The following is a 24,550-nucleotide window of genomic DNA, read 5'->3' as shown; positions in this document are numbered from 1 at the left end:
TTTCTTGAGGTAGGCCTGTAATGCACTTTTGCAGTTTTAATGTTAATATTATTATAGCTGGATGTTCATTGAAGAATGCCTTTAAAAATGGTATAATTTAAAGTTATAGAGCCTAACTCGATTTCATTAATCACCAAGAAAATAATTTTTTAGATATAGATCAAAAGCAGACCCCACTTTGAAACTTTATAAAGTGACAGACTATCCTGGCAGAACCACAAGGTAGAGAATGTTATTTGATTATTCTTTATATTGTTTGTTTTGAAGAACAGTTAAGAAATTGCTCTGTCATATTTGGCAAGAAAATAAACCTGTCTTTCTTTAATTTGACAATACTTTTTCTCAGAAGGAAAGTTTAATATGTTTATTTCATTTAATTTCAAATTTCAGAAAGCTTTGGGAAAAAGCATTTGAAGAGTATACATTTTAGAGGAATTATGTTTTATTTTTTTAGAATCCAAAAACTAATACATGAAAAATGGCTTCCACAAGTGATAAGTTAGGAAACTAATGTTTGTTTTACCTTAGTTCTTGGAGTTGGGAGATTTGTAGGTTTCCATGACACTATCTTGGGGGTGGCCCTGCTAAAAAAAGGTTACTGGAATGGTTGGATAGATTCCATGACTTTACTGGTGGTTCTTTTTTGGCTCAGGCTAAAAGAGCAGCTGGTGAAACAGCTGGAACTTCCCTTTGTGAAAGTTGGTGGAAATGCACTGTTGGTGGAAATTACAACCCCTAGGAAATAGAACACTACTGAAATGCTGAGCATTCCTCGGAGACAATACCCTTTCTAACCTTTTCCTTGTTCTAATTTTCTAGCTGAATCTATAGGGGGTTGTCATCTTTGAGGTTCTAATTTTTTCAGAGGACTTACACTGATGAAGATAGGAATTAAACTATAGAATTTGTCTCCATATATAACTTGGTCAGGAATATTTATATTTTATTAATCCAGGAACAAACCACCCTGCAAGCCCAAACAATATTAAGTTATTGTTTGAAAAGGAACCAAACTGGTCCCGAAGAATGTTGAAAACAAATGTTTTAATAAGCAAACCAGTGAAGTTAATGACGCATCACCTCTTCAATGTGTTTGTCTTAGGATTATTAGTGAGGGAATGAGCCCTGCAGTCGGAACACCCACATTAGATGTATTAAAAACGAGCATTATCAAGCAGAGAAACATTTAAAGGAATTTTCACTGAAATCTTTTCCAGTTTGTGGTGTTTAGTGTAGTTTGGGACTTGTCCATCTATCTATTGTTATTTCTAGTGATTATATTTCAGCCCGAACTGTGCTCGTCATTGAACTAGAACCTGACCTGAACCTCTCCGTTTGAGGCAGAAATGAAAATAAATCTTTTTGAGACTTGAGCCTTGTGTAGTGCATCTCTTTCACTGTCAGTGAGGGCGTGTGCTCTGGAAATATGCGACCCCAAGGGTCTGTGGCATAGAGTTGTGCTCTTTACCACACTATATAAACATATATGAACCCTAGACTTAAAAGCATAGGAACTTGTCATTTCTGTAGAGCTCTTCATCCCATGAAACATGCAAACTGTCTTCCTGCTGGAGGCCTGGGCAGTTAGGTACTTTTAGCAGATATCTCTTTGGAGCAAATAATACATTTTATTGTATTAGTTATTGTGTCTTCCTCGAGAGAGTTTCCTGAAAATTAGTGTGTATTCACGGTCCTAATAAAGTTCTGAATAAACTAGGAAATTATTTGACTAGTGATTTCTGTGTTTTGTATCATTGTAGACAGTAGGCCCTGGCTTCTTACTCCTTCCTTAGAAACAATGCTGGGGGTTACTGTCACGCCTGGCGTCTGCGGGAAGGTTATCCTAGTCTTTCCTTCTCTAACTCAGATATCCCTGGCCAAGAGCCACCTAAAACAGTATCACTATGGTCATTTAGCCCGTGGTTTCTTAACCTTGGCACTGTTCACGTTTTGGGTTGGATAATTCCTAGATAATTCTTTGTTACCTGCAGAAGGGGGTGGGGTGGGAAAGTGATTGTCTTGTGCATTATTCAATGTTTAGCAACATCCCTGGCCTCTACCCACCAGTAACAGCTTCCCCCGCCCCCTTCCACCCTCCCAATTGTGACAAGTAAAAATTGTCAAAAATATGCTGGGGGCAGTATCTCCCTCGATTGAGAATCACTGATTAATCTTAATTAGTTACATGGCTATATGTTTGGGGAAGATTTTTGGTGAATGATTAGGATTTCAGTTTGTGTATCATAACATGACAGCTGCCTAACTTTACTGAAGGAAAGGAGTTGACATGATAATGGCGATCCTCTCTATGACACCTTTCACCCACTGGACCATTCTCACAGTGCATGATGGGAGATGCTTTTTCAGGGGTCCCTGGAATTTTGTCACTACCTCCTCTATCAGCAAGGGTATGATGTGTCCATGAGGGTTCATCTCTTTCCTCCTGTAAGTCTAGTATATCAGGTAGTTATAATAAACATATTGCTTACTTGACAAAAGAATTTTTAAAAAGCTAGAGCTTGTATGTGGGGGGTACATCTTCACATTTTGTTTCATTTTGTTTTCAGATGCCTACTAATTTTTTTAAAAGTACCTCTGTATTGAGGTTCTGTTACACTCAAAGATTAATTTAACCATCTGTAATTCTCTTCGTAGGCCCTCCTCATAACTGGATGAAGGATTTTATCCTCACAGTTTCTATAGTAATTGGTGTTGGAGGGTGCTGGTTTGCTTACACGCAGAATAAGACATCAAAAGAACATGTTGCAAAAATGATGAAGGACTTAGAGAGTCTACAAACTGCAGAACAAAGTCTAATGGACTTACAAGAGAGGTGAGTAAGTAAAACAAGGTGTAAGTCTTGTTTTTTATGTAGGAAAATGCAATTTGTGAAAACGTAATGTGGGCACATGTGTACACACTTATATGTAGATTGGTACACACATCAGGAGTGTATGTACACTTCATTTCATATTGTTAAAAAAGTATTGTTAGGTTGGTGCAAAAGTCATTGCAGTTTAAAAGATTAAAAATAATTGCAAAAACTGCAATTTCTTTTGCACCAACCTAATACGGTATATATAGTCATCGTTACAGAGTTATTATGTTTTTTAACAACATCTGAATAATTACGTATTTCTTAAAAGTTTTTTTGCTGAAGTGTTTCCCTGTTGTCTCGTATTTTGAGCTCCAGATAACCAAATCAGCTGTGTAGTAGACTACCTGATGGTTTTATTATCCCAATTTAAGATTAATATAAAATGCTTTGAATTTTGTTTGAATCATGTATCCTATTACTTGGTCCATATTTCTTCATTTAGAAAAATGAAATTTTGGAAACTTGTGAGGAATTTTCATTGTTATTGTTTTACAAGGCTTGAAAAGGCACAGGAAGAAAACAGAAATGTTGCTGTAGAAAAGCAAAATCTAGAGCGCAAAATGATGGATGAAATCAATTACGCAAAGGAGGAGGCTTGCCGTCTGAGAGAGCTGAGGGAGGGAGCTGAATGTGAATTGAGCAGGCGTCAGTATGCAGAGCAGGAATTGGAACAGGTATTTATGCTGGAAAAAAAGTACTCTTAGGGTATTTGTGTGGCCACTCGGAGGAGTTATTTGTTTTTGTTCAGTCTCTTACATTTAGTTCCATTGTATGCTCTTCTTTAGTTAATAAAAGAATCATTTGTTCATATTGTTAACATTGATCAAAATCCAGATAGCAAAATAAAAAACTAGTAACTAAAAGATAACGTTGCCATCCTGTTCACTCATTCATGAAATCTTATCCCATTCCATGTTAATTATCTTGAGTAAATTCAAGGCATTTAAGTTAACATCTATAATATATTTCAGTTTCCACCTGTAACCTAGTAAAATATATCTAATGTTAAATTTCTCTGCAAAGGTAAGGAATCTTTATTAAATATCCATTTGGATCCTTTAAATGGTTTTAGAACAAAATCTGAGGTTGTCTAAAAGATGTCCTGTTAATACCTACTTTTACTATGTATTTCCTTTAGGTGGAATATAGGCATTATACAGTCCTTTGGGAAAGGGGGGTGGTTCTGGGAGAATTTAATTATAGGCTGATGTATTTCTTTTTTATTCCTGCTATAAAAAAATTACCACAAATTTAATGGCTTTAAAATAACACATATTTATTATCTTACAGTCCTCGAAGTCAGAGTCTAAAATAGGTCTGCAGGGCTGCATTCCTTCTGGAGGCTCCAAGGGAGGATCTCTTTCCTTGTCTTTTCCAACTTCTAGGGGCCGCCTACATTTCTTGGCTCATGACCCCTTCCTTCATCTTCAAATCAGGTCACTTCAGTCTCTGCTTCTTTTGACTTTGACTCTTTCATTACTGATAAAGAAACTGAGGAATAAAATGAGGGTGAGAAAACTTGCTCAAGATTAGAGAGTGACTCAGCTGTAAAGCAGGGCCCAGAACCTAGGTATTCCTGCCTCCACTTAGCTTTCCTCATTGTTGCTTTCTCAGTCAAGTGCTGAATACGAAATAAAAATTATGTGATGAACAAGTTTCAGTTCAGCTTCTGAGAAAATGTTCAGTGTACATTACTGTTTCCTTCAAGTTTGTTGTTTTTGATTGACTTGTGAAGCCATCTCTTTGTTAAGTATTAACTATTCTTACCGTCATACCTCAGACATCTGTTTTTTGACTCTTTTCCCTGTAAGGAGTTTGTTCTCTTTAAGTTGCTTCCTAGACATATTTTGCAGTCAGGCCCTATTTACCTGACAAACCTCTACACAGAATGTAGCAAAGAACAGGGAGTTAACAAAAAAGGCCCACCCAAATTTATTCTGTATCCAAGAATTAGATAGGAAGCCCTCTATACCTGTGAGAACTCCTTGCCTCTTCCCCCTGAGACGTCTAACTCTTGGTTTGTTCCTGTTACTCAACTGAAAAGCTTGCTAGCTGTTTTTCTGAACTCTGCAGATAAGAAAGAGCAAATCAGAAAGCAGTATGGGAATTCTTCTATGGAGAGATAACTGGTAGCAGTATTTTGCAGGTGAATGCCTCACAGTGAGAGAGAAGACATAATATAAAAGAGCACTTGAGAATCACTAACATTCTCACCTGAGGTTTTTGGCATAAAGACTTATACTTAGTAGACCCTAAGATTGCCATCATATAATGTCCCTGTACAAACTAATAATCCTAATGAGATCCACAGTCAGAAAGAGATGGTTTAAAAGGAAAGAAATGGGTATTTAAGAACTCTGTCCAACATGATTATAGGAGTAAGAAACACAATTTTATGAGTGTTCATATGCATATTGCAAATGGCTTGCTCCTAAATTTTAATCTTCACATTACGTAGATATTATCCTCATTTAAAGATAAGATATATAAAAAGGTTAAATAACTTGCCTTAGGTCACACAGCTATTAAGTGGCAAAGGCAAGATATCATGTGTCTTATTCTAAAGTCCATGTTTTCCCCTAATGCTATTAAAGCTTTGTTTATATACAAGGGTTTGACTGGGAAATTAATTTACGTATGCCATTGCATAATTCCCAGTAGTTTGAGGCATTACTGTATCTTGTCTGGGGCTTAATCCACTTCTCAAAGGCTGTTTAAGCTGTTTTTCTTTGTGATAACATGTATTGACTTATTGCTATTTTATTCCTAAGACAAAAAAAAATTACATAAATAATTATGTTTTTAAAAATAATTTAATAATTATTTGTAAAAGCTATTAATTACTTTTCACCGCATCTATTTTCCTGTAAATAACAACGTAATTCAAACTTAAGCGTTGGAATTTAGGTCAAATGATAAACATCTGAATAATAGCAGGGAAAATAGTTAAAATAGTTGCTATTATTGGAAGGTCAGAGTTTCTAAATTTGTGAGACATTTTTTGACAGTCAATCAAAACATTGTTCAACCTCAGTTTATGCTAGAAATATATCAATTATGTGAAATGTGTTTATTGAGCACTTTCATGAGAAATAAATGTGTGGGTATAACACTAAGGAAAGTCTTTAAAGAGAAAAACTTGAGTGGAAGTTGTTCAGAGTCCCTGGATACTTCCTTGGCAATGAAAATTATATAGAAATTTTAGCCTTAAACTCTTGTAAGAAGAAGGACTTGGAGGCCTGCACTTTGTGGTGTTATATGGGCCTGCCTGTCACAGGACCTGAGCTCAAATTCTCTCTTCCTGAGAGATTAGCAGGGACGCCACACAGCTTAGCCAACCGCCTTATTAAACAGGCTTGTCCCAAGCACATTGCCCATATTGTCAGGGAAATGTCGCTTAGGATTTGTTGTCAGTGAGTAAGAGCTATCTTATCCTGGCTTTGAAGGTCTATTTTTTGAATTGTCTACTGGGTATCCTGTTGTGAAATTTTTTTTTTTTAATTCTTGGAGTTTTAAAAAATACTTTCTACGTAATTCTTTTCCTACAGTATCTGACAGCTATTCTATTTCCTTATCAGAAGTTTGTGTATGGTGCTCGTCTTAGCTTAGTCTGGCACATGATAAAATTTATTTAAATAAATTGTGTTTGTTCAGATCAAACATTCTTCTGCACATTCATTTAGAAATGGAGTTTTAGTTACTTAACTTCAAGGGAAATTGATTTGCAGTTATGGTGTTCCAGAAGTAGAATAGTTCATTCATCGCTCTGTCTGAAGGTCTTGAGCGTGTGTGCATAATTCCATAAATTCCATCATGTATCTTTACATTTCCTTGGTTTGAACTCTTGCTAGTTGAAGTGAATCCTTCCTAGAATGGGTTGTCCTTATTCTGTGTCCTTTACTTAGTGAGCCTTTCCTTAAGAGTTTTTTTCCTTAGCACTTAATACCACCTTACACACTAAGCCTTTTCATTTTCTGTTTATTGTCTGGCTCCCCGAAAGGGCAGCTGGAAGAGACTTTGACTCTAAAGACTCTGCATAGTTTTCTCAGGCAGAAATCAAGCAGACTCGCACTCAAATCTATTTTCTCAAAATTTATATTTGGTCTGCCAATGCTGATTTATCCACTTTGCGGTATATCAGAAGCAGTGAATTAAATAGAAGTGGTAAAAGACACTGAAATAGGCAGATAGGCTTGTAGCAGTGAGAAATAACTGGCCATAAAGAAGGTGTCATGAAAAACTTCAAAAAATAGTGTAATTTAAAAAGTGAGTGTATAGTTATGGAGCTGTAGTAGGGTTTTATGAGAAAAGCGTGATCATTTTTAGTTTGTATATGCCCTTTCTCTCTCAGTGAGTCTGGCTATAAGATATGAAAATTAATATTGCAGCTTAAGGTATATGTAAGCCTCCTCTATTCTTTGGCTTTACAACTCTGCTTAGTGAATTTAAGATGCCCTTAAAACTTCAGCTTTAGTTTTAATGTTAGAGATAATATTGTTTAGATTTTGTGATTTTAAGATACTTACAAGGAGCATAATTAAAATGGCTTTTTCTCATATTTTGGTACTAAAATATATTAATTTCTTTAAAAAAATTTAAATATCTTAAATTTCTCTCTCTCTCCTTCCCCCTCTTCCCTCCCTCCCTTCTGCCAGGTTCGAATGGCTTTAAAAAAGGCTGAAAAAGAATTTGAACTCAGAAGCAGCTGGTCTGTTCCAGATGCACTTCAAAAATGGCTTCAGCTAACACACGAAGTAGAAGTACAGTACTACAATATTAAAAGACAGAATGCTGAAATGCAGTTAGCAATTGCTAAGGATGAGGTACTGTATTATGTTTCAAAACTTACTAAATTTCCAGGAGCATTAACCGGTTAGGATACAACAATGAATAAGATTTTATTATTGCGGATTCTTTTCTTGAATTGGAAGTTAGTGCATAAATTGACTCATAATCACAGGCTATAAAGTAAAATTATTTAGAGTAGTATGTGCCTTTCAGAATGACCTCAGTGTCATTTAAAAATCATCCCTATTATCATTATCATAAATGTTTTATACAGAGCTTTTCTCCTCCAGGTTTCTGCCTCATATCTGATTCAGGTCAGTAGTTACTAGAAATTAATGTCTGACTTTATTAAATTGTGTGAAATAAGATTAAGTCTTAATCTGATTTCTAGTAAAAAAAATAAAAAAGCTTGGTTCACTCACTAACACCTCCATTACAGTAGGGTATAATGTCATTCTGTTAGTTTTAATAGAAAATTCAGGCCTTTCTGAACCATAGAAATAAGGAAAATTCTCCAAAACAAAGTTTTGAATCATATTGATTGGCTTTAGGAAAGCATGCTTTTTTTCCCTCATCTATTTTTTCTTTTGGAAAATATGGCTATATGTTGGTTAATAATTGTCCACTGGTTTTATGATTATTAATACATTCAAAACAAAACAAACTTCATTCATTCATGTGTGTGTGTCTGTGTGTGTGTGTGTGTGTGTTTTATCCCCAAACCTAGCCTAATTTTTCTCTCCTTTGGTTTGTAGGCAGAGAAAATTAAAAAGAAGAGAAGCACAGTCTTTGGGACGCTGCATGTTGCACATAGCTCCTCACTAGATGAGGTAGACCACAAAATTCTGGAAGCAAAGTAAGAATGCTATTTTAGGTATTTGTTTATTTTCATTGTGTTGAAATGTGTAATTTATATTTTAATTTGTCATTTAACTTTGTATAATTCATTCTAAGTGTACTTAATTTCTTCTGGAAATTAGTTCATTTCCATGGTCTGTTCTTGTAGCTGCCTTTATTCAGTGCCATAGGAAAGACTCTTTGAAACAATAATTCCTATATTGGTTTTTCCAGGAAAGCTCTCTCGGAATTGACGACTTGTTTACGAGAACGACTTTTTCGCTGGCAACAGATTGAGAAGATCTGTGGCTTTCAGATCGCTCACAACTCGGGACTCCCCAGCCTGACCTCTTCCCTTTACTCTGATCACAGCTGGGTGGTGATGCCCAGAGTCTCCATTCCTCCCTATCCGATTGCTGGGGGAGTCGATGACCTAGATGAAGATACACCCCCAATAGTATCACAGTTCCCGGGTAAGTGGTGATTCAAAAGGCAGATTTGGTACAGTGTTTAAAATAACGTCATACCATGCCGTTTATGGATCATTTCCTTTGAAATCTATGATAAAAATTTTGTTCCTTCTTTATTTTCTCTTTTTGTTGTTTATAATTTGTGTCTATTGTTTGAGAATACTGTATGAGGTATATGTGTGCATGTATGTATACATATATGCATATATAATAACACATCATACATGCTAAGTCATCATTTTATTTTGCTTTTCCAATTTTATCCTTTTATTGAAAGAGTATTAATTCATGAAGCACTAAATCAATTTACCTTCATACAAAATAAAACTGTTTATGTTTAGAAAATTTTGTATATTTTTTTGTTGCTAGAAAGTGGAGCTCCTCCCCAAGGTGGTTTTAACATGAACAGTTTTCATTATATTCCTTTGTTATGCTCTGTTGTTTGAAAATTTTTACATTGTAAAGAATACATTTTGGTAGAGAAGTGATAATTAAGTATTTTAGATTTTATTAATAAATTTCAGAGTTTATTAATATTTGGAATTTTTGCAAAGTTGTAGAGAGTTTGAATTTAAAATAGTGTATCTCATGTGTTAGAAACCGTTTGAAAAACTCTTTATCCTTGTTATTGCCTGACTGATTAACTTTCCTAATCTTTCTGACTTTTTTGAAACAGTGTAGGTAGAACAGGATTCCCAAGGAATGAAGAACAGAATTTAATCATTGATTGGTTGAAAACTTACATGGAAATTTCAGTCTGAGTCAAATCATGATATATGAGCATTTTTCAGTTTGAAATTTACTATTCAATTGTTACAGCTTTCATGAGGTTATGATTTAGAAAGGGTTTAATTTTTAAAACAATTTTATTAAATAAAGCTCTAAATTTGCAGGTAAATAGTCAGTGACTATGTGATTGTGTTCATTTCTGTGGTTTTAATTCTCTGGTTTAATGGCGGGCAGATAATGCAAGCAGATTGGGGAGGCATTCAATTTAGCAGAGGAAGGAGGAGAGGACACACTGTGAATATAATGAACACTGGAAGTGTGTGACCTCACTCATTTCATTGGCCCCATACTGCAAGTATGATGGTTGCAAAGTTGTGGACATCTAGATCTGGGCCAGCTCTGCTGGTTTGAATATTGTCAACTTGTGTTTATTTGAAATGCATGCCCTAAGCTTGCCAGATGCAGCACTGATTCATAAGTAGATGATTTTGTTTGAAAAATGTAGCTTTTTAAAGTTGCAATTCCTCCTTAGAACATAATTATTCAATATCAGAAGTGTGTGTGAAGATATATTCCCTAAATTAATTAGGTTATTGCTTTGCTGCTTTTTTAAGTACTTTTTTTTTGGGGAAAAGATAATCATGTGCATTAAAATACCTAACACTAAATACAAATAATTATCTTAAGTTTTCAGTGCTTGTGATGTAAAGAGAAATTTGACTTTTTACATAGGAAAAATGTACTAGAGTTGATTTTAAATTTAGTGTAATGTTTTAGAAATGCTGTGATCAAGTTTATTTCTCTGAAATACAACTCATGCCAAAGGTTATACTCGGAGAGCTCTGCCTCCACCCAGTGGCACACCAGTAACACTCCACTCTGCTTAGTTATAAAAACATCCTTTCTGGACCTGATAAAGAAGAACCTCTTGGCAGTAGGATGAGGGTCCAGGACAGGAGTAAGGCCTTTCATAATATACACTCTGAGCAGTTTTAAATTTGTACTGTGGGTATGTAAATTGTATAAGTGTGAAATAATGACAAGGAAACATACCTGTGATATGTTACGATTGTAAAACTATACATGCACAGCATAATATTGTATATGTTTAATTCTGTTTAAAGAAAATACTATCAAAGGTTAGCTCTGTGTCAGTAGGAGAACAGATGATAGTTTGTTTTCCTATTAGTTCTTTGACAGTGCTGCTAACTGTTCATAGTGGGAATGTAGCAGCCATTTATTTAAAATTTCTTACAAAACCCGTCTACCCTTTTAGATGTACCTAAAAATACTGAAAATAATATGCTCACATGCTATAAAGGTAAACAGATATTAACATTTTGCTTTGTTCATCTCTCTTTTTCTCTGAAATAAACCATTACAGGTAGAGCTACACCACATCGCCTCCCCTTCCCACTCCTCTAAAGCCTGTTGTACTTTAATTACATGCAGATACACCCATAAGCAATAGATACAGTTATTGTTTGTTTAAAATTTACATTCATGCTATCAAACTGTAGGTATTGTTTTGCAACCTTTTTGCTCATAGTATGTTTTAAAATTTTTTCATGTTTAAATATAAATTAAATTCACTGCAACCGTTTAGTCTGAGTTAACCACAGTTTATCTATTAATATTTATTGTAATAATAAGCTGCAGTTTATCCATTTTTCTGCGACGATAGGTTCTTTCTACTTTTTGGCCCTTACAAAACAATACTGCAGTGAGCATCCTTTTCTCTATCTCCATGTGCATAGCTTTGTGAGTGTCTCTGCGTGGACACCGAGCAATGGAGTGCTGAGTTGTTAGGAAGGTACCTCTTCCTACTCATTGCCAAGTTGCTCTCCAAATGATGCTCTCAGTTTACACACCCACGGTACTTAATCGTGCCTGTCTGCCTGTATCCTCCCCAGTGCTTGGAATGATCTGATCTGTTTGTTTTGTAACGTGAATGGGTATTTTATGATACCTTACTGTTACTAAAATTTCTATTTCCTTGATGACTACTGAGATTGAGTACCATATCATTTATTGGCATTTGCTCAGATTTCTTCCATCTGAGTTGCTTGTTCCTTCTTGCTATGGAATCCTTCCAAGGTTTCTTACTGATCTGGAAGAGTTTGTTTTGATTTTCTGGTTATTTGAGGGTTGCAGATATCTTCTGCTAGGGTTGGGCTTTAATTTTTACTCTGTTGTGTAATTTATTTTCTTTTGTAATCATACGATTATGAGTTTTTAAAAAACACTTTAATGACAAATTAATGAGTCTGATTTGTGCTTTTTATGTCTTTTTGCAGATGGTAGATTGTTGTTTGCTGTCCTGAAAGTTTTTAAATTTTGCTTTAATCCTTTAGTCTTTTATGTTGTTGTTCTGTTTTCATTTTGTTCCGCCGTCTTGGACCTTCTTCTCTAATCCCTTAGTCTTTTAATCTACCTAGAAGTTATTTTTGTTCATATTGTGAGGTTAGGAATCTAAATATATCTGTTGATGTATGGATAGACAGTAGTCCTAGCCTCATTCCTGCTCTCTCTCTGCTGATTTGTGATACCACTTTTTGACATAGACACAGAAATGCTTCTGTTCCATTGGTCCCATTCTGCTTTAGTTGCTATTTATAGCTTCATAGTAAGTATTGGTATTTGATAGGTTGAAATCTTCATTTATTATTCAAATTCAGAATTGCTACTATTGGTATAAATTTTAGGATCAGCTTATGAAAGTCCATGAAAATTTCTATTGGTCTCTTACTGGAATTTCTTTGAATTTATTGATTTATTTGGGAAGAAATGTTATTCATAAATTCCATTTGAGATCTGCTTTTATATCTTTAAGTAAAATTTATAATTTTCTTTGTATAATTCTTGCATATCTTTTTTTAAAGATTAATTTCTAGGTACTTTACAGCTTGTTTTTTGTAGTTCCACGTTATCTTTCTGAAAAAATACTTCAAATTGCTTGTGGCTGATATATTGGGAAATACTGTTGATTTGGGTATGTTGATCTTATATACAGAAACAGAATTCTCTTATGAGAGTCTTTTGGATTTGTTTTGTGTGGGCAATAATAATGGGTTGTTTCTTCCTTTCCAACGCTTATGACTTTTCCCCTCTTATTGTTCAGTCTAAGACTGGTAGTAAAATGTTGAATAAAAGTGGTGATTGCAGGCAATAGTGATTGCTATTTTTGACTTTAAAGAGAATGCTTACAATATTTCATCATGAAATATGATTTTTTTCTCTCTCTATGGTTTTGGGAGATTACTTTTTTAAAAAAAGGTTTTATTGGGGAAGGGGGAACAGGAGTTTATTGGGGAACAGTGTGTACTTCCAGGATTTTTTCCAAGTCAAGTTTTTGTCCTTTCAATCGTAGTTGTGGAGGGCTCAGTTCACCTCCAGGTCCAGTTGCTGTTGTTAGTTGCAGGGGGCAGAGCCCACCATCCCTTGCCGGAGTCGAGGAGTCGAACAGGCAACCTTGTGGTTGAGAGCCCACTGGCTCATGTGGGAATCGAACCGGCCGCCTTCCGTGTTAGGAGCACAGAGCTCCAACTGCCTGAGCCACCGGGCCAGCCCTTGGCAGATTGCTTTTAAGTTAAGAAAATTAATTTTTGTTATTTTACTAAGACTTTTTTTTTGCAAAATTATTTTTCTTTTAAAATTAGTGGATTTAAATTTTACCAACTTCTTTTTCTGCATGATTGAAGGTGATCACTTGATCACCTTCTCCATTTATTTCTGCTTTTATTTCCTTTATTGAAATTTAATTTCTTGTTTGTTTTAATATTTAGACATCTAGCTAATGAATTTTTAGTCCTTTTTTCCTTAATATATGTTTTTATGGTTATGAATTTTTCTCTAAGGACCACTTTATTCCTTTCTCCTGTTTTATAGTTTTTTCTTGAGCTATTTTAAAGGGATTTTTTTTTTTTTTTAAATATACCTTTCACTGAGGAATGTCGCCCATCTAGGCCCAGGCTTTTATCCAGAACACTCACTTGCAATTCCTATTCCTTACCTCATGTGGGCCTAAGATGTCTTTTGTATACCCAAATTAAAACCCAACCCTTAAATTACTGAGTCTGAGAACCTCCACAGTAGTTCCAGTATCACTCACAGGCCTGTTAGTTCTTACTTTTATTCTCTCTGTTTTGGCATCTGCGAATTTTCTCTTCTTCCTTGCAAACTCAGCTGTGTATTTAAAACTATCGTTACACTTCCTTCATCATACCAGAGTGTTTGAGGGGATTTAAACTGTGTTGTTGGAGGCTGGGAAATGCTCGTCAGGTAATCTTTGACTGCCTGTTGCTAGAACCAGAAGTCCATATATTACTATTTTTTGTTGTTGGTGGCAGAGGCAATCCCTTATTGCAAAATAAAATTTTATTTTCTCTGCTATAAGAAAATACACTTTGCAAAATAGGGTCATATTAAATTGTTATGCTTCTATATGTAATTATTGATATCAAAATGAAAAATTATCTCAAATGAATTTCTATATAGTGAACTTTAATGTTTTATGTAACTACTCTTACAAATCACAGGTGGAGTCGGCATCTGCCTTCATTTGGAATTAATAATAGTTGGAACGTCATAAAACATATTCACATTATGTAAAGGAAAGCTTATTACAAGGTCAAAGTGCACTCTTTTTTAATACTATTTGAGTTTTATGGTGTTATAACTGTATTCAGCCCTGTGTAGGCTTCTTCAGGCAACAAGGAAGAAGGGCTCAACTCCAAGTGTATATAACTCTAATAGAGGGATTCATGCATCTTTTCAGGCAGAAGATATGGCAACATATATAAGAAGAAAATTTTTGGAAAAGATTGTAGAGTTATAAACAATTTCTAGATGTGACCTATTTACTGATGCTCGTTATGTTACATTCCTTATTGGATTACTTAGAATTTTCCTTACATAAACTACTTACTTCCTTCTTAAAACTTCTTCATGCAGTATTTTTCCATTTCTGTGAGTAGTACTCATTTTCACAAGCAGCGAATCCTGATTCTCTTCAGCCCTTTTTATCATACCTACAGTCAGGCCTGAATCTGGCTACTTTTTGCTGCATATTCCAAATAACCAGTGACTGATGAAAAAGACCATAGCATACGCTGAGAGTTGTAGAACTTAATTATCTGTGTCATATTGGACACATTCTTTTAGTATCAGTAAGATATTGTTTCTTTGGCAAAGTGAGAACATCACACTAAAGATTTCTAGGATCTTCATTCTCTAATTTGTGAATTATAAATAAGTGAGAAAATTTCTAATGTTTGTCTACTAAATTACAGGTATTTTTATATTACTAATTTGTGTTTGGAAAAAGCCTTGTGCAGTATTGAGGGAAGTAGTCAAATATTCTGGAAATATTTCTTTTAATTTACCTCATTTTCTCCTTTTCAATCTATCAGGTTATTTTAGTGATGCTTCCTGTTTGAATCATTCACTGATTTACTCAGGAAAAGCTTATTGTGCATCTGTCTACTTTTTGCCTGGCATTGTGCTAGTTGTTGAGATGTAATGTTGAACATGATACACAATTATTGCCTTCATGGAATTTACACTTTAATGGAAGACAGACAAGAGCAATGCATTGAGATAAGTTATGTGATGGGAAAATGTACTGTGGTATTTCTATGTGAGCACCAGGGAGCAAACACTGACCTCCAACTTGGAGGGGTCACGAAACTTCCTGGAGGAACTTCCTTTTAAACGAAGACCTGAAATGAGAGGTCAAGGGAGAGATGGAGAAAAGAAGCATGGAGGCATGAGAGAGAATATTGCGTATACTTCTGGGAGCTGTGATAGGTAGAAACACTGTTTTTAGTGTTTCTGTAACAGAAGAGGGACTCTAGTTCCAAAACAGAGGCTAGATAAGTAGAGCATTCTAAGTCGTCTTAAGGAATTTGACTTTTGTTTAATCCTAAAAGTAATGGGGAACCATTTAAAGATATTAAGCAATAAAATGTCATATTTCTTCTTCATTTTAGAGTGATCATGCAGGCTGTAGTGTGGAAAATAAATTGGAGGAGAAAGAGCAGTTATTAGGCCAGTACAATAGTCCTGCATAATACAGGGGCAGTGGGGATGTAGGCAAGTGGACAGATTTGAGAGATATCAAGGAAATACTTTTATGATTAACTATATATGGATTATTATGTAGGAAGAGTCAAGAATGTCTGTGTTTCCAATTTAGATAATTGGGTGGGTGCTGTTGCTATTTACCAAGATAAAGAACAAGAAGGACTGGGTTAGGGGAGGAAAATGTTCAATGCAGTTTGGGTATCTGTGGGGCACCAAATGTCCAGTAGTAGGTAGTTGGATATAAGGTTGTAAAGTTTAGGAAAAGGATTAAAGCTGGAGTTACAGATTCAGGCTTCTATATACCGTAAATGATAATTGAAGTCATGGAAGTGAATAACATTTCTCAAGATGAATAAGTGGAACAAGAATAGAACAAGGTCTAGGACAGAACTTTGAAGATGACAGGTAAAGGAAGAGGTCAGAGTGTGGATAGAGAAGTCAAGAAAAGGACAGAGTAATAATCAATGTCAGGTGCTGGTCAAATGTCAAAGAAGGACTGAGGTATTCATTGAATTTAGCAACAAGAAAGTAGATCACAACTTCGTTGAAAATAGTTGCAGCGAAACTGAATGTAAGCACTTTACAATTTTACGATTGAGTAAAGATGAAGTGGTGGAAAAAGTAACAATTATTTTTCATAAAAGGGAAGAAAGATACGCCAGCTGAAAAACAATCTGAGTGTGGAGGTTTCTTTGTTATTACTGTTGTTTATCTGTTTGTTTTTTAAAGCATTGATTTTTAAATACTGTAGAAAGAGAGAAGAAAATAAATGTAGCAGAAGGAATAGCCAACAGAATAAAGTCCTTGAGTTTGGGGTAGAGAATGGTACAGATAAGTGGGAGGAACAGAATGTGTGAACTTGAAAGGTAGAAGCTTGGTCAGAATCTAAATTGATGTCTTGGACTTCTAATTTCGAAAATGGAGTAATTCTGAATGATGGCAATACAAGGTGTGAAAGTGGGTGGTGGAGTAGAGTAGAGGTAAATGTCTGGTGAGAAGAGATGAAAGCCATAATTAGTTTAGGTGAGGGCTAGGTCTTAAAAGTGAGATGGCTCGAGTTGATGAAAAGTTGGATGGACAAGATAGAATAACTGAGAAGTGACTAGTGAAGGGGAGGTGGAATATTCATGTGGCTTGCTACTGTGAGCGCCAGAAGGAGTAGGTTTTATAAAAGGGTGTAGGAGTAAGGGTTTACAGACTGTACCGGCCAGGGAGCGAGAAGGCCACCAACCCATCCTTCCGATGCTGCAGTATATGAGGTATACGAGGAGGAACAACTTCAGCTTGAGAAGGTTGTTCTTTGTTCTTGGGAGACCTGTGCTTCAATTAAGGGGAAGAAAAGGAGTGTCCATTGAAGGAGGTATTAAGCGTGCGGAGGAAGTTTGTGTACTACCTGCTCGGGGCTAGACTGAGACTGGTAGCAGAAACAAGAAGATCTGAGATTTCTGGTTAGTTCCACAATAATCAATTTTCAAGAAACAAGTTTTGATCTGACCTCTGCCTAACTTGCTTTTAAGACTGTGTATGCAGTATTTAAATGATCCTTGATTTAAAACTTTTGAAGTTAAAATAAAGTGCACTATCTCAAGAGATATCTGTGGAAAAATCTAACCTATTTTTTACTGATAATTTTCTCCTTTTAGTGTTAAAATTCATTTTGCAGCAAAGTCCAGATTCCTTATAAATGCACTGTATTGATTTTTTAATTTAGGGATTTGTTATCTTGGGTAAAGTTTTAAGTCTTTGTGGTTAGTAATAGCAAATTTTATCTTAAAGTCTCATTTGTTTATATTTGTTTCTGTTTACTTTTAGATCTGCTTTCATTTTTGTTACATTTCATTTTTTATTTCTTAACTTGTCTGAGAAGCCATACAGGTGATGGAGGATGGTAGTAATTACACAGTTGCTTACTTCAGTCAAGGTCGATGAAATGGTGACGTGTTAGTAACGTCAGCTCTCTTTTGCATTTGTCGCGTGTGTAAAAGGAGCATTGGAAATTTTCAGCCTTTTTATTTATCTGTGTTTGGTTTTCAGGGACCATGGCTAAACCTGCTGGATCATTAGCCCGAAGTAGCAGCTTGTGTCGCTCCCGCCGCAGCATCATGCCATCGTCGCCGCAGGCTCAGCGCGCTCAGCTTGCTGCGCATGCTCCTCACCCGTCGCACCCGCGGCTGCCGCATCACCCCCAGCACTCACAGCACTCCTTGCCTTCCCCTGATCCAGACATCCTCTCGGTGTCAAGTTGCCCTGCTCTTTATCGAAATGACGACGAGGAGGAGGCCATTTACTTCTCTGCGGAAAAGCAATGGTATTGGCAGCGCATAAACTACAATATATGTCGGACTGGTGTGTGGGAGGTGGGAGTGGGGTGGGTAGGAGCGGCTGTCCTGTGTGTTCTGTTGCCGCACAGGAAGTTATCACAAACTTAGTGGCTTCAAGCAACACCCGTGTAGAGCTCTCAGTTCTGTGGCTGGGTTTTCTGCTCAGGGTCACACAAGGCTAAAATCAAGGTCTTTGCTGGGCTTTGTTCTTAACTGTTCTCATATGAGAAATAAAACCAGAGGGAATGGGGCTGGCTGCTCTCCTTGATCCCATGTAGCTCTCTGTCCTGTGATTCTCTAGTCACATCGTCAGCAAATAATCACTTTTCATACATAGTGGTTTCATCTACTAGTGAAAGTTCTTATGATTCACAAGTGATCATTATAGCATATTGCTAAGGAGATAGTCCACGTTGTGTATTTTCATTGCAGCTGGAGAGTTTGGCACAGCTCTGCTTGGTTGGTACTTTATGATTAGCTTGTTTGTGTAACCTTTGCAATATAATTGTCGTCACTAGCAAGATGGCTTTACTGACAAAACTCATTTGGGGTGGCTTCTGGAAATTAGTAGGAAAACTCTAGAGATCTGCTGTCCAATAGAACTTTTTACGTTGATGGAAATATTTAGTCTTCATTTTAAATAAGAATGTCAAACTCTCCATTTTCACTCTCTTAAGTGTTGAACCACCAGAATCCTTGCAAAATAATAATAACAACAACATTTACTGTTTACTGATTTTTTATAGTCTATGCATTATGCACAAATATGTTCATTTAGATCTCACCTTGGCCTAAGTTTATGTGCATTAAACTTAAATGAATTCAGCTACATGTCACTGTGGGGAAAAAAGAGAAACAGAAAAATAACATAGATAGTACACATAATTAAGTTCAATATTCCAAATAAATGCTCTAGAAAAAATGGGAGATCTTAAGCTATACTATATGTACACTCCAAAAGTTACGCAGAAGAAGTGACAATACAGAGTATTTGTTTGGCATAAAAATGTTAGAACTAGAAGTAATGTTAGAGATTAATCAAATTATTTTACTTTAACAGATAGGACAGTTGAGACCTGGTTAAATTAAGTGATTTGCCCAAGATTGTACAGCTAATTAATGGCAAGACCAGGACAGTATTCCCAACTAGATCAGTATTCTTTTCACACATTTTTAAGACCGTAGGGACTAGATTTTGAAATGTTTTTAACCTAGCTTTGAATTTCACACACACATAGTAGCCAAACCACATAGCAAAATAGACAGTAAATTAATAAACTTGTAACTAAATCAGCTTCTAACTCTGGAAGCTGAACAGTTTCAGAGAACAGTGATATGTAGTATTTGATTAATGGACATGTGCTCCAGAAAGAAGCCTGGCAGAAAACTCCCTACCAGTGATTGATTTTTGAGTCATTTCTTCCTATCTGAACTGCCTTTTACCGTCTGTGAGCACTACCCATTATCAAATTATAAAAGCATTTGAAAATTATGCAGCACAGGTAACTGTGTTAAAAAGCATTATTTAAGTCTTTATTTGCCCAAGGGATTTTGTACCCTTCCATTCATTTATTACATATCTACTGAATACCCACTGTGAGCTTGCCATGATCCCAGTGCAGAGAATACAGAAGTAAAGAAGACACCCTGTCCTCATTACGTTTCCTTTCTTCTGGGGAAACTGACTATGAACAGGTTAATGTAAAATATCGTTTTAGGTAGTGGTACATTCTGGGATGCCGAACAAAGGTAGGTGAAAAGAAAAAGAATGCTCTTTTAGATCAGGTGGTTAGGGGTGGTAGCTCTGGAGAGAGCGCGTTTGAGCAGTGACCGACCGGAATGACATGGAGAAGTAAGCCACGTAAAGATGGAGGGGAAGAAAATGTGAGGCAGAGGAAACAGCAAGTGCCAAAGCCCTGAGGATGTCACAAGAGTGGCACATGGGAGGAACCAGGAGAAGGCAGAGATGGCAGGAGGTGCAGCTAGCTGGAGGGGCAGCACCGCCCTGAGCACACAGGGCTTTGGACCTAGCACGGACTTTGGACTTTAGCATGAGTGTGAGAGGAAGCATCAGAAAGTTCTGAGCAAGGAAAAGATGTGCTCTGATTGAGTTTTTAAAAACCACTTTCAAATCTGTATAGAGAAGTAACTAAGAGGGAGGAACAAGAGTGGAAGCAGAGAGACCAAGTAGGAAGCTGTAGCACTCGGGTTGGTAGCAATGGGGGAGTAAGAAGTAGGGTTGAAGGAACAGCTGATGGCGTTTACTTTTGCTGCCTTTGGCGTTGTGAACTTGATTTTTTCATTCCTCTATTTCTCTTTTCACTGTGGAGAAGGGGGAAAATCACACAGGCATAAACCTGCGAGAGTTTATTGTATGTCTGCTGTTTAAACAGTAGCATTTTATCATTCCTTTCACTTCCCCCCGCTGTTATACCTCAACTCCCTTCCCTCTTTTTTTAAACTTGGGAGAACTTATGTTTTTGCTTAGTACAATTCTTTCTTCCTTAGGAAACTATATTTCATCAACGTAGTGATTAAAAAATTAAAGGGCAAAGCAATGACTAAAATTCATATTTTCAAATTTATAATGTCAAGTATGTGATTTAGGAAGAAAAATGCTCATTTGAAACAAAACACAAAAGTAGCTGACAGATTTTAATTTGCAAATTTTAAATCGGCAAAATTTAAACATTTTCATTTCTCTGATAATTGAAGAAGGTGTAACATGTTTCTTGCATGGGAAGATTTCATTATATTAGAGTTCATGTTAAACATTACACATTGAGTTTTGATAACTTGTATTAAAGTAGTAATTTTCTAATTTTGTTGAAACGTGTATGCATTTTAGCATTTCCCCCTTTTGCATTTTGATAGATGAAATGGAGGAAGTTGTGTTAATTAGGATTGGACGGTCTGCTGGTGCTCGTACCACACTGACTTAGAATTTTATCTTTGCGTCTGTCTCATCCAGGGAAGTGCCAGACACAGCTTCAGAATGTGACTCCTTAAATTCTTCCATTGGAAGGAAGCAGTCTCCTCCTTCAAGCCTTGAGATGTACCAAACATTGTCTCCTCGGAAGATATCAAGAGATGAGCTCTCCCTAGAAGATTCCTCCAGGGGAGACTCGCCCATAACTGCGGATATCTCTCGGGGTTCTCCTGACTGTGTCGGTCTGACAGAAACGAAGAGCATGATCTTCAGTCCTGCAAGCAAAGTATACAATGGCATCTTGGAGAAATCCTGTAGCATGAACCAGCTTTCTAGTGGCATCCCGCTGCCCAAACCTCGCCACACGTCCTGTTCCTCCACTGGCAACGACAGTAAGCCGGTTCAGGAAACCCCAAATGTGGCCAGGATCAGCAGCATCCCACATGACCTTTGTCATAATGGAGAGAAAAGCAAAAAGCCATCAAAAATTAAAAGCCTTTTTAAGAAGAAATCTAAGTGAACTGGCTGACTTGATGGAATTCCATTCAAGTGGCATCTCTAAACTTTTATCTTCCCCCACCACTATCCCCACTGCCCCCACCTTTTTCTTGTTTTAATTTTAGGAATGTAACTCCATTGGGGCTTTCCAGACCGGATGCCGTAGTGAAATGCCCTTCAGAGCAGCTGTCTACTGTCTGCTTATTTAAATGACTCTAGAACCAATGTGTCAAGCCAGTTCTTACTGAAAAGTCATTAAGAGATGAGACAGTTTACAGTCATTTCTGCCTATTTATTTCTGCTTTGTTATTAGTGATGTATATACAACATTTTGTTGAAAGCCACTATGGACTTACAAGCTTTAATGGACTAGTAAGCCAGCATGGGCTTGCAAAAATTTCTTGTTTACCAGAGCATCTTCTTATCTTTCCACAGAGCTATTGACATCCTGGACTAAATAACTTAAAAGAAGTAAAACTAATTGCACTACTGTTTTCCAGACTGGAAAAAAAAAAAAAATCTCTGCAAGTGAAACTGTATAAAGTTTATAAAATGACTGTGGATAGGGGACTGTTTTCACTTTTAGATCAAATGGGTTTTTAAGTAGAACCTAGGGTTTCTAATTGACTCGATTTCTGGAAATGAAAACCCACGCTTTTATTATGGGAAGCTTCTTTAAATGCATTTAATATTATAAAGTTTCAAGTCCTGCTGTAAAGATCATGTTGTTTTGTTTTTCCCAGGGCTTTCACTGTGATTTACTGCACTGCAGGCTGTATGATAAACATAATTTAAAGAGAGAAGGCTCTTGATTCCTTATGCAAGTGGAAGTTAAAACTTGATTGAAGGACTTCAAACATTCACAAGCTTAAACTGAGGTGGGGGTTGTGGGGATTCAGACATTTGTTTACAGACTTTGAATAACTGCAAAGGATTTACGGTTTGTGAAAAATTTGTACTGTGGAAAAGATAATAAATTGGAGACATCATTGTGTGGGACTGTGCTGATTTTCGTTGATAACACTCCACTAAAAACACTACATGTTTCTGGAGAGCTATGTAAGCTGTCTTGTTGCTTAACTGCAATATAAGAAAGAAATAGTGATGTTTTGCAAGTAAGTTGTCAACAAATTTCTTTCTATTTTATATTGTTTGTCATATTTTTATGTAGTTTAAATGTTCTAATACCAAGATTAACAAATATAAATTTATGGTGCATTTAGATTGTGTGGTATTAATTTGTAAAGTTTGGGGTTTATTAAATGGGTAGGCTATTCTATGGGTAGTTTTTACTGTGAAGATCGTCTCATAGAGCAACAGAGTATATTAACATGGGGGGGAGTTTCTGCCTAAACTACTTCTTTTAAAAATGCAATCATCAATGATCTGGGTAATACAATGTGAATGGATGTTTGACTGAACAACTGATAGCATAATAGCTAGAATAATCATTATGGCTTAAATACAGAATGTCCATCCCAGTCTTATTTAGATGAAAATGTTGAATCGATAAACAGGAAGGTTATTTGAGATTTGCTCCAAAGAAATACTTTATTAACAAAATGAACAATTTCCTGAAGTGTGTAAACATGTTGATTGTTTATTCTTTTTAATACTCTTCTTAAAAACTGTTAACATCTTGAATGCTGTTTTTATACATGGATGTTAATATTTTTAATAGTGACATAAGGACAAAAATTGATTGAAACGAACACAGTGTTTCGGACTAAGTATAAGGTAAAATAATCTGAAAGCTCAAGAGTTGAGGAGCATAGGTTTTTAAAGCTGTTTATGAAGAGGAAAAGTTGTACATAAAGAATTGAAAAGCATTCTGGAAAGTTTCTTCAGAGTGAAGGGAATACTTTATCTTTTTTCTCCTTCTTACAACCAGACAGGAGTTCTTCCCTTTGAAAACTGCCGAAGGGGTAAGAACTTTATAGTTTGCCGGATACTAGCAAAGGGAAAAGCCGCTGGAGCACGAAGTGAACCTGGGAGGAGGAATGGCTCTAGGAGCTCCAGCATGGCTCGTGACTTGTCTAAGGTTAGAAGGGAATTCGGATCAGAACCACTGGATGCTAGAACTTGCGGTGGGGGGTCGGAGAGGCTGGCCCAAGTACAGGGTGTGCCGTCTGAAGTCAGCGAATGCATTGTTTGTGCTAAATTTCACACTCATTTATAAACAAATCCAACCAAGGAATACTTACTGCTTTATGTTTCTTGTATTATTTACTTCGCATTAGTACAATGCTCTATATTTGTAAATTCAACAAAGTAAATGAGTTTGGAAAGCCACGATAATTTCTGTTACATCATTTACATGTGAAGAATTGGACATTAATATACATTTTTTAAGTTACCTATTTGTTACCTTATTTTAATTATAAAACCAAGGTGTTCTTTGATTTTTAAAGCAATACCTCCTTATTATAAAAAACAATTCATGATAGAAAACTATAAAGAAGAAAAACAATAGCAAGCAGGTGTGATTCTACTGTCCAAATAATTGCTCTTAATATTTTGGTATGTTTTCTACTAGATCATTTTCTATATATTGATTATATATATTTAATTTATAACATGCTTTTTTCATTTAAGCATTTCTCCAATGTCATTAAGAACTCTTCATGAACAACATTTTAATGACTATAATATGCCATTTTATGTATTAGCCAAATCTCTTTAATCATTCTGTTACTAATCATTGGGCTATTGCTGAATTTCTGAAATGGGGACTGATAGCATTTAACATTTATTGAGCATGCTGTGTTCCAGGCACTGTTCTAAACTCATTAATACATATTTTCATTTAATCTTTACACCAACCTTGTAAGGTAGGTACTTTATTTTATCTTTGCTTTTAAAAATTACTGTTTTATTAATGAGGAAACTGAGCCCAGAAAATTAATAATTTACTGAAGGCAACACAGCTAGTAAGTAGTAGAACCATGTTGTTAATTTACAAGGGATGTCACATCCGTTCTGGTGAACATTTTCCTTCCTTAGAATATATAGTTTT

The 24,550-nt window shown here is 35.9% G+C and overlaps 1 protein-coding gene across 1 annotated transcript in view; it reads left to right on the top strand.

The window, feature by feature from the left end:
- Positions 1-22,752, top strand: part of STIM2 (stromal interaction molecule 2) — a 145,415-nt gene extending 122,663 nt beyond the window's left edge. Inside the window, exons 6-12 of the mRNA XM_033106402.1 lie at positions 2,656-2,833; positions 3,375-3,552; positions 7,534-7,701; positions 8,422-8,522; positions 8,738-8,976; positions 17,821-18,094; positions 21,079-22,752. Of these exons, the coding sequence (XP_032962293.1) occupies positions 2,656-2,833; positions 3,375-3,552; positions 7,534-7,701; positions 8,422-8,522; positions 8,738-8,976; positions 17,821-18,094; positions 21,079-21,556 (1,616 nt within the window). The 3' untranslated portion in view covers positions 21,557-22,752. The remainder of the gene's footprint in view (positions 1-2,655; positions 2,834-3,374; positions 3,553-7,533; positions 7,702-8,421; positions 8,523-8,737; positions 8,977-17,820; positions 18,095-21,078) is intronic.
- The last annotated feature ends 1,798 nt before the right edge of the window (positions 22,753-24,550 follow it).

The sequence above is a fragment of the Rhinolophus ferrumequinum genome, chromosome 5 (genome assembly GCF_004115265.2).
Source record: "Rhinolophus ferrumequinum isolate MPI-CBG mRhiFer1 chromosome 5, mRhiFer1_v1.p, whole genome shotgun sequence".
In the NCBI taxonomy this organism is placed as follows: domain Eukaryota; kingdom Metazoa; phylum Chordata; class Mammalia; order Chiroptera; family Rhinolophidae; genus Rhinolophus; species Rhinolophus ferrumequinum.
The sequence above is the reverse complement of the archived record's forward strand: the minus strand, read 5'-3'. Positions and strand labels throughout refer to the sequence as shown.